The 11,117-nt window shown below is 49.8% G+C and overlaps 1 protein-coding gene across 1 annotated transcript; it reads right to left on the bottom strand.

The window, feature by feature from the left end:
- Positions 1-3,205: 3,205 nt before the first annotated feature.
- LOC116948338 (uncharacterized) lies at positions 3,206-9,567 on the bottom strand. The gene is made up of 2 exons (XM_032964917.2): positions 8,809-9,567; positions 3,206-4,328 (listed from the first exon to the last, which is right to left on the bottom strand). Exons 1-2 carry the CDS (start codon positions 9,074-9,076, stop codon positions 3,826-3,828), a joined length of 771 nt encoding a protein of 256 aa, XP_032820808.2. The 5' UTR covers positions 9,077-9,567; the 3' UTR covers positions 3,206-3,825.
- Positions 9,568-11,117: the final 1,550 nt, after the last annotated feature.

Here is an 11,117-nt window from a genome sequence, read left to right as displayed (position 1 = left end):
TGAGTCTTCTTATAACTATAGAGAAATATAAAAAATATATATTTTACCCCCTTCCACCACACCCCCAACATATATATAATTAATAGGGGGGGGGGGGGTATTTCGAACGGTTGGTATTCAACCTTAGCCTCTGAATGGATGTTTTAAAATGTTTCCGAATCCAGATATTCCAACAATTAAAAAATAATCAGTAAATCAAAAGTTTAAGATTTTTGGAAGAGTACCATGCTGAAATCAACAGAAAGTGGAGGAAGTTCGCTTACAATTTAATAATTGAAACCAATTGGTTGTGAAGTTATGGTTCCTGTGTTCCACTGCTGGAATGAGGGCTTCCCCATGCCAGCTCGGCTATTGGGGTTGTTTGAACGACGCCTGACCACCAGTATCATAAGAGTATAAACGAACTTACAGACTATTCTTCTTAAAGACCCGCAATGAACAGATGCACCCGTCTTCACTGAGACGCTAATTGTGCCTCGATTTTGTACTCTGTGTAATGGCTGACACCCCCGCCTTAACTCGTAACTTCCTGGTCACGTGACCAAACTCAACACCATCATATCAGGAAGTTCCTGTGTAAACCCACCCCATGTCTGCCGTAGGGCAGAACACTACCACTTTTCATTGTTGATGATGACTGCAAGAGATGACGGATTAGTCTCTAATCTACTCGATTCCCTTCTCCAAGGAGCGGACCCAACATCTCAACCACCACTACCATCACCACTTACTACATCATCATTACCTCTCGCCACCAGCAACCAACACAATGACTACAAATTACAACCATCATCATCCCTGGCTCCCCACTACCAACATTAGTTTATACTATGTACCTGTCCACCGTCACCACCTCCTACATCATCACTGGCTCCCACCACCACCACCACCACCAAAGCATCCATCACCCACCATCAACGCCAGACCTCGTAAGCCGAGCAATATTTGAGCCTGGTTGGTACGAAGGTGGAAGACTTCCTGGGAATAGCCATGCATTGTCGGCGTGGAGTTGCTAGGCGTACAGACATGGATTCTTGAATCTATTTGTGCGCAACTTTAAGCGTGCACCTCCCTTCGTATGCGTGGTGAACTCCTCCGGTTTCCCCCCACGTGTCAAACGCCTACAACCCAATGCTTCACCCAACTGAAAATGCGTCTGAAAACTCATGGAGGCTAACCCTATAGATGCATGGTTCAAACGAGCCTGACTGCTGATGAGACACTGGATTTTTAAACCGATCCAGATTATTCTTTTGTTGAACTAATGCTGCTGAAATTGTGACTTCTAAAAGGCCGTTAAGCTGATTGGATGTGTTCAAAATGTATTAGACTTATTATGTTTTACGTGGAGGGACAAATATGGAAATGAGGCATATTGTTTGCTCATACACTGTGTTACTGGTTAAATAAAGTGACATTATTAAAATGTTGTTATTGTGCAATGGCTATCTGTGGAATCAATTGTCTCTAAGAATGGAAGGAATTTGACTGAATAAAGAAAATTCTGAGTTTGATTCCCAGCCACGGCTAACATCATTGGTAAGTGATATTTTAATGCATGCCTCCCCTCCCTCTGTCCCTCTTCTCCAGCCCGCACAAACCAGAGGCGTGAAGTATGGCCATACAACCCCCATGACTGACTTACCGTTGAGAGGCCTTCATTCAGCAGTGGATAAACCATGGTCGATTACTTGAAATTCTGAGCATCGAGAAACACGCAAAGGCGGCCGCAGCACGAGTCGGAGGAGATGTAGCACTTGACGGTGAGAAGAGAGACGTTTACTGATCACCGTTTAAACAAAACCCGTGACGTCCAACCAATAGGGAGTTGTCTCTCATCGGCGGCCACGTGTATGTGGAGACAGAATGGAGTTCTGCTTAAACGGGCATACCCTGATTTACGTCTCCCTTTTAACGTGGTTTCTCAAACACGTCGTCACTTTATTAACACCGCTACCTGATTTGCGTCACCTCAACCCACATTTACGTTGCTAACAGCATCGTCCGTCCTTTCTCGTATGCGTCGCGTCGGCTGTCGTCTCCAGCTACCCCGTAAATTGATTTGATTAATGTTGTTTCGATATTCGTTGCATCTTTCAGGAACGCACCCCAGACGTAAACCGGGGTATTAGTGAATATTATTTCACTCCGGTGTATATAGGTGCGCTTCAAGCAGGCTTGGATTGCCGGTATGGTACGCAATCGCGCGTTTTGCCGAGCATTAATTAGTGACTATCACTTATTCTCTGGGTTTGCTAAATGCAGAGTGCCATCGACTAGCATAGATGTAGACACAGAGCCAGATACTGAAAGATAGACATATATAATAATGAATTACTGAGCACATAAAGAGACCTCCAAATATAGGATCCTCTTGAAAAGTAGTCTCCGGTTAAAGAAAGTGTGTTATGAACAGAGTCATCGGTGTGATCCTTGCTGACCGGATTACTGGTCAACGGGTTACTGGTTTGGGTGACCGGCCCAGTGGTCAGTGGTTTATTGACCCGTTGGTTAGGATGTGACGAGCCCACTGGTCACCTGATGACTGATCCATTGGTTCGTGTGCCATGGACTTGCTGATCATTCGGTGGCTAGGCCCATTGGTGGATGTGCGTCAGGTCTTGGTGAGAAGCTTATTAGTCAGTGGTTGACTGCGTGATTTGACCAATTAACCATTTGTCAATCCACTGTTGGATGAAAACATCCCTACGACAATCTCTTCATTGTAATCATCATCATCATTGTCAAGTGCTGGACGAAGACTTCCCCACGCCATCATCATCACAAGCCATGGTCTATTGACTCGATCCACTGCTGGATGAACGCTACGTCATCCCCTTGCTCTCCTCACGGTCCTGCGAATCACACAATCCACCTGACTGCTGCGCATGAATTCAACTTATCGCTCCGTCTCCGTAGTGGTCACGATCTCGTGGGCGCAATCTCTCCTTTCCTTTTGGCTGTCACTCCATCACCGGGCTCTCGCATCGTCAGCCACCATTTGATCTCACAAAGTGGCTCATCTAAGCCCCGCTTACTTAAGATTTCACAGACTCGAATGTGCGTGTGTACACGTGCAACTCTGTTCTCTATCCACTGCTGGATGAGGTGCTGCCCCACGGACCGTGCAGGTTGCGGGGGTTATTTGACCATACTTCACCACGCTAGTCAGTACGGAGTAAGCAATAACATATGTAGAAGCAAATTCCATCATCACCCACACTTTATTTACTGATTACAGATTGAATGGCATGGACACTGTGTATAATGCAGTGACTTACCTACAGAACATGAACACTGGTCGATAATGTAGTTTTATAATATATTACAACATTATCATAGGTTTGGTATACATACAGAAATACATATAGATGTACAAAACCTCTCAGTACCATAAATCACACATTACAAAAAGCTCAACAAACCTCTAAATACATCTGTCGAAAGATTCCTTAAATTATAAAAGTGCGTCGGAAAAGTTCTCATAAAACATTTTCTTCTCATTTTATTCGGCTCCATCCGTCGCAGCAAGCTTCTCTCTCCAACACAACCATCATCATCATCAGCATCATCATCATCACCACCACCACCAACAGCCGTTCACCACTATGCCAGGCTATGTGCACTTTGAGGCCACGCGAAGTGTCGAAGGCTCGCTGCTGGCAGGAGGTCACTGGACAGACCCAGGTGCCATGGGTTGACTGACTTGAGTTGACTGGCAGATGCACCACCTGTGCCCCCTACTGCGCCAATCACAACTACCATCCCCAGTATCACCAACAAAATCAAGAGTTCGTTTGTCGGCTCCGCCGCCACGATGGCATTTTATCCGGGCGCCTCCCACGCGATCGCCGCATTACTGCTCCCAGACAATAAACTTCTCGCCTTCTTGCCCGGAGCCGGTCGCCCCGAGGGAGGCTCATTGGCAGACGACGATGAAGACGACGAGGACGACGAAGACGACGAAGGCGACGATGATCCTGATGACTGCTGGCCCACGGGCTCGCCGGACGCGTTCTGCTGTCGCCCCATGCGCTTGCACTTGCACGAGGCCACCACCTGGATGCGGTAGGTGCGCGTCTCGCCGCTGCCGCACGTCAGTCGGACTCGCTGCGTGCGGGAGCGCTCCGCCACGCAGCGCCACGCGGAGCCGTCCTCGCCCCCTCGCCGCCTCCAGAAGTGCCTGCTGCCAGCCCAGTTGGGCAGCAGGGCCGTGGGCAGGCACTCCCCGGCGCACACCACCTCCTTCACCGGAGTCACGCTCGTGCAGTCGCCGTCGGACACGTACTTGGTGGAGCGCAGTTCCCGGCAGCCGAGATGGGCTTTGTCTAAGTAGGGGAGTCGGGGGGTGGTGAGGGTTGCAGGAGGTGTGGGAAGCATGGTCAGCATCGTTCAGTCACGCTCCGTGCATTATCCATCCGTGCATTGCGCTAAGATGAATGGACTCCAGTTTCCTTCCGCAATTCAGTAAACGTGGAACGTTGGGCCAACGTTTTGTCCCACGGTTCCAACAATATGCAAACGTTGGCTCAGCATTACATTTTAACTGGGAAGCCAAATGCTCATTTGTATGTTTATCCAAACATGCCAGCGAAGCTTCCCTGGGTAAATGCACACCGCACGTCGTGCAAATATACTGTCCCTGTACATCGGGCCAATTCCACGGTTACGGAACTACACCGGGACGCATAATCAGCGACGATACGTCGGCTTATCCAGAACATGATTCAGACGCTGATAGTCACGACACGTTAACACAAGCGACATTCGCACGTGCGTCCTTCGTCGTAAATATTTCCACTGCCGGGGTCAAATGTCACGGCGTTATTTCTTGCACATGTCCGTTACCGCGGAATCGCCGATGCCTGTCGCAAACTTGACCCCCGTCCGTTGAACCGGTTTGCGCGGTCTCCACTGCCAAGCTCCCACTTCCCTACAGAAGTATAGTCCGCGCGACGTCGTCTGCAAGTCGTCGTCGTTGCACGTTAAACGACTCATCTCGCGCAGCTGATGCTGCTGCGTTTGACAGTGGCGCCGCAAGCACAGCGAACGAACGAAAATGACGTCAACGCATCCGTCAATAGCGCGGTGTGGCCTTAACGCGAGTTACGCACAATCGGCGACATTTCTGGCAATGGCCTGTCGTCAGAGGAAATTAAAATAATAAGTGATAGCGTGTGATATATTTTTGCGAGGCAGCGTTATCAACGAAGGTGTTGGGATTTTATAGTTTTTTTTGTTTGGAGCCGTCGACTGCACGTGTCTTACACGTGGTCACAATCATCATCAGCAGCAGCCATTATCACTCTACTGCTGGACGAAGCATCCCCCCCCACCCCCACTCACATCTCTCCCAACCAGCACCAACTGTAACGATGTTTCGATGCAAAAACCCATCGCCGCTTCCGCTGCACACGACCTGCTGATTTCATCGCTTTGCCGTCACGGTAGACGTGGCTTCTGGCGCGTTTCTCTCCTTTGACTGCCACTCTGACGTTCGTCTCGACCATCTGCCGCCCATCCTTTTCTAGCCACGTGTCCTTGCCAAGCCCATGTCCCCCCCCGCCCTCATTAGTCGAAGGAAGGTGTGTTCCTCTACACTAGTCTACGGCTAACGTAAGAGGAAGACCGAAGAAAAGCAGCTCAGCAATGACATGCCCTGCACTGTAGACTTAAATCGCTCCACCGCTGGATGGAGACCTACCCACGCCGCGTCGTTCATGATGGGTCGTTTGAGCAAATCCTCACCGCGCGGATCAGTGCGGGTCCGTGAAGGCCGGGCTGCATAATCCCACCCGGGAGCATAGAGGTACAGCGCAACAGTTGATATTTCTGGGCTGCCCTCTGCTGCTGCCCACCGCTTAGCCTCGAAACCGCCTACCGACAACCTTTGTGTGCATAGTGGTCGCCCAACCAAATCATTATACGGGATAAAGAGCCCGCTTAGCTTCCTAGACCTGACGAGGACGCGCGCATTCCGGGAGAATCGGTCATGAGGCTTTGCGAACTCGAATTGTCGCGGACGTGCCTTGGTAATACACAACAGCGGCGGACGTAACCACAACTCGCGCGTGATTTTAAAGATGTGTACACACAGGTTACGTACACACACACACACGAGGTAAAAGTACAGCCCTGCAACTGCTGGCTTGCGCCACTGCTGGTGGAAGGGCCGCTGCTAAGGGGGAACCCCAGACAGCCTCTCCTCTCGAGGGTAAATGTTGGTATCGACAGACAGCAACTGACGACAGTTACTGTAAAGTGACTTGCAGGCAGAGCTAATAATACAAATATAATAGGCAACGTTTCGGGCAATAGCCCTTCTTCATAGCACGTGAATAGATAGCCCCGAGAGACAAAGTGAATAGTAAAAGTTGGAGACTGTACTTGTTTACACGAAGGGGCCTGAAAAGAATAAACTTTTATTTTTATTTTCTGATGACTGTTGTTTAAATTTACATGCGAATGGTTTACCTATTGGCAGCCATTGGGTAATAATTCCGTGCTTACAAAAACTCCTCGCTTAAAATTTCTCTCTTGCGATATCATAGTTGATGTGTGTGTGGGTTTCTTTTTTTTTAAACACAAACATACATAGAGGAGTTTCCGACGCTTTACCGTTGTGCACGTTCCTTGTTACCCCAAGCGCGTGTTTCGTGGGTGTTTAGTTGCGTTTGGCTCTGCGTTGATGGTGCTCTTAAACTAAACGAAACAATATTTTTGTATTTTACGCGGTAAGGCCTACTGAGCTATAGAGTAACTTTTTTTCAGAAGCCACCTGACCACAATGATAGCTAAACGACGTGGCTTACCATGTGGAAATGTATCGTTGTGAAAACTCTAATCGCACGTTATTTCTAAATGTGAAGAAAAATCCACTCAACCACGGGGAGAACATGCAAACTCAATATATAGAGGCGTCAGGATCGGGGTCGAACTCACGACATGCTGTATACCAGGCGAGGTAGTTAACATCGACCCCACCGTGACTCTCTTCGTGAACTCATTGCGGCGGGCTTGCCCGTCACCAGTTTGATGGCTTTGTTCATGAGAAGGGAAAAGTCACTTTCCAGTAACTTTCAGGGCGCGTTCTGGTGACTGCAGTGACGTTACTGCAGAGGCAATGCCGCTCTTACCGTCTCTACAGTAATCGCACGAGGACGTTGTACGTCAATTGGAAGTTGTTCTAAATGTAAATAAAATAACTTAACACGTTTCAAAGGAATATACGACGGTGCTTACTCACATTTGACGTGCCATGAAGAAGGACCGTTGCCTGAAACGGCGCCTCTTAAATATGTTTATTTTAAGGCAACATTGTTATTGGCGACTTTGTTGAGCTTGTTCATTGTGCTTGTGCACCGCTGCCAACGCAGAAGCATCGGAAAAGAATTTGTTTACTTCTGTTCAGATACGAATCAAGTCGCTAAACGCTGCACACGCTCGATTATTGCTAAATACGCCCCGCGTGACGTAGAGCTTGAAATAACCTCTTTGTCCGCGTCACATGGAACACACACGTGCACGCGTGATGTCGACATTAATTTTAATCGGCGTTACCTACGTCACGTGAGCCCTGCTGAGCAATCATCGGACACGTGTAGCGTGTAAACACAAGTTTTATTTGAACGAATACACTTCTATGGCGGTGTGTCACGAGGCACGGAGTTTGGGAAAAAAAACACTGGAATATAAATATCCACATATATATGTGTGTAAAACTTCAATTGTCTTACAGTTACAGCATGCACTTCAACAATTTGCGTCTTTCAGTGTCAAAGGGGAGGTTCATTCTGGCTGGAAGAAAGCGAGGTCCGATGGTAAAATAAATCGTGACCGACATGCAATCGATGCTGCTATCACAGCGCCAAAAGAGGACACGAGTTGACTGGGCAATGGTGGGCCAAAGTGATAATTGGCTTAAAATAAAATCCAGTGCAATGTCGTTTCAAGTAACAATTACGATGCCGGGTTTTCACACCGAGTCTGAAGGATTATTTTTCTAGAGAATCCTGCATTGCCAGGTTTGGTCGGATTTATGACCAATATCATTAACGAGGAGCTGGCATGCAAGAGGGATGGTGGGGGGGGGGGAACTGGAGTACCCAGAGATAGAAAAAAAACAGCCACGCACACGAGTGAAGTGACACTCAACTCTGCTCACAGATACAGTATGTGTTCAATATAGAGCTCCAATGCGTGCGTGCATTCAATCTTCATTCCCGCAGTCGCACGCCCTACAACACCTGGCAATCACCCAGGGTTCTCCCCCCCCCCCCCCCCACGTACGAAGCCGTATGAAACCTGCTGAGCTTCCGATATTTTTTGACGTTAACGAACGTATCAGTGGCATATCTCGTCTCACGCAAGATTGGCGTTTGGGTTTGCGGAAGAAACAAAACAACAAAAAGCCACCCCGTTCCTCGGACGGTCTTCGCCGCCTTACCAAAAAGATAGTCATGAACCATCAGCCTCCACAGCTTGCTTCGTTTCCAGATATTCGGCTGCAATATTCTCTGGAGGGGTTCTCGGGGCGGCCGTCCGAGCCGCATCAACCGCCCCATCATGGGCGGAATTTGAGGGGGGGGGGGGGCACGGAGGGCCAATCCCCCACCAAAACTGGACACCTTTATTAATGTATTTTAAGCAGCTTGTAATTAAAATAAAACACGTTCTACTGTATGTACCCTTGAATCTTAACGTGAGGGACAAAGCGAACCCCTGCCCCCCCCCCCCCTAAAATATAGGAGTCAAACTCCGCCTTTACGCTCCATCCATCCTGACGACAGTGATCCTCCATGCGCTCACCGAAATCGTGCAGTGAGCCGCGCCTCGCCCCGTGGCTCGCCCGGTTATCGGTGATGTTGAGCAGGGAGCCGATGGCGACGCGGGCAGCCGAGGAAGAGCTCTTGAGTCCCGCAGAAGAGACAGCAGCAGCAGCAGGAGGAGGCTGCGGCGGGGCAGCAGGGGCAGCGCCGTTGGAGAGGTGGTGCTGGTGGTGGGAAGCGGAGGAGGCGAGCCCAGCCGCAAGTGCGCACGGAGGCAGCAACAGCAGCAGCGTCGGCAGTAGCATCATCAGTTGGTGGTGATGTTAGCGGAGGCAATGGTGGTGGTGCAAGTGATATTGGTCGTGATCTTGGTGGTGGTGATATTAGTGGTTATGGTGGTGGTGATGTTAGCGGAGGCAATGGTGGTGGTTGGTGCAAGTGATATTGGTCTTGGTGGTGGTAGCGATATTGGTGGTGGTGATGTTAGCGGTGTTGGTGGTGGTGATGTTAGCGGAGGCAACGGTGGTGGTTGGTGCAAACGATATTGGTCGTGGTCTTGGTGGTGGTAGCGATATTGGTGGTGGTGATATTAGCGGTGATGGTGATGTTAGCGGAGGCAACGGTGGTGGTTGGTGCAAACGATATTGGTCGTGGTCTTGGTGGTGGTAGCGATATTGGTGGTGATGTTAGCGGTGGCGGAACCGCGCACCCACACACACGCGGCGTCTGTGCAGCGCGCGGAGGCAGTGCGCCGCTTTTATTGCGGAGCCGTGAAGCGCGGCTCTCAAAACACGCGCCGTGCGGGCGGAACTCTGCGGCTCCGAGTAAAAATGAACACACACCCCCACTCCCACCCATACACCCAGACAAAGACAAAGATACCCTGTGTAGCCTCAACGTAATTTGGGGGCAAGTGCTGTAAACGAGCATCTATGCAGGCCTGCACGGCACACGAGTGGGTGGGTGGTCAGCACCACGCCCGACTGAATTTACCTAACAAACGGCGATGTTTACACCACCGCACCAGCTACTCATTTAAGGCTGAGTCGACCTAGGGGAGGCCCCGGACCGGTTCAGATATTGGTCACCGATGTTGACCGTGAGCGCCAAACGAATTCGGTTGGCTGCGTTGGCAGCCCAACGCGCTAACCACAACATTACCGTTCCCCCACGCAGTACAAAACACACAAGGCATCACACGCACACACGTTAAACACACATCGGGTATCATAAACATTTATACAGGGTAATGCAAAAGCACACACATACGCAGGGTAAGAACACACGTAGACACAAATATTCACGGTGTTACGCAATAAACACACACGCACACGTATACGTATAGGTATTTGCGTCATTCTAATAGCGCTATCACGAACGAAGGCTCCGTGTTCCACAGAGATAGCCTGCAGTCGTTTTACAGTGGGAGGGCGATGCAGCTCTCTGTAATCCCAATTTAGTAATTTGCGAGCAGTCTGTCGAAGTTGGGAAATGCGGCTTATTTGTATTAAATCCATAGCTAACTGGGCATTACATTCGAGTACGTAAACATATACCGGGACAACCGCCGTTCGGAACAAATTGGTGGTGACGTCACTACAGCGCTTGTGCCAGGTTCGGTGGACGGACATTGAGGACAAGTGAAGTAAGTGCCGAAGGCTCGCTGGCAGGAGGTCACGGGGACAGATCCATGTGCCATGGGTTGACCAACTGAGATGACTGGCAGATGCACCACCTGTGCTCCTCATTATGCCAAATTTCTGCGTTTTAACCGGCCAGGGATCTGTTCGTTGTTGTGAGCGTTGCTCTGCCGCCCTCCGTTTTTGTTGGAGGGCGACTGCTTCCAACTGTCCAGTCGCGTCCGTCACTAGCACATTCACACTCGTACATACACGCGGATGCAAGGGGTATAAATGCAAGCTAACGTACAGAGTATAACACAAAGACAAAGATCCACCGTATAGCCTTAACAGACTGGGGCAAGTGCTGTTAGCGAGCACCAAAGAAGTCTGGCACGGCACACGAAGGGGTGGGTGGCCAGCACCACGCCCGACCGCCTTTGTCTCCCTAGTGGCGATGTTTACACACCGCACCAGGTACTCCAGGTACTCATTTGAGGTTGAGTCGACCTAGGGAAGGCCCAGGACCGGTTCAGATCATCTTCACTGTTGGTGGCTGTGAACCGAACTCGGGCCGCTGAGTTCGTAGCACAGCGCGCTAACCGTTACAATACCACACGCGTAATTACACACGCGCACATGCATGATACATACGCACGTGGTTGTTGCACGCACTTTGTTGCACGCGCGTGTTCATAAAAAAAAGACAAAGGTCTTCCATATAACCTAC

The sequence above is a fragment of the Petromyzon marinus genome, chromosome 2 (assembly GCF_048934315.1).
Source record: "Petromyzon marinus isolate PM22_M1 ecotype Great Lakes invasive population chromosome 2, UKy_Petmar_22M1.pri1.0, whole genome shotgun sequence".
NCBI lineage: Eukaryota > Metazoa > Chordata > Hyperoartia > Petromyzontiformes > Petromyzontidae > Petromyzon > Petromyzon marinus.
The sequence above is the reverse complement of the archived record's forward strand: the minus strand, read 5'-3'. Positions and strand labels throughout refer to the sequence as shown.

Bases quoted from the DNA above. Each gene is read 5' to 3' on its own strand.
- LOC116948338 (XM_032964917.2), bottom strand. From the start codon at position 9,076: ATGATGCTACTGCCGACGCTGCTGCTGTTGCTGCCTCCGTGCGCACTT. The intron at 4,329-8,808 runs GTGAGCGCATGG...TCCCCTACTTAG, and splicing joins CGGCTCACTGCACGATTTCG to ACAAAGCCCATCTCGGCTGC.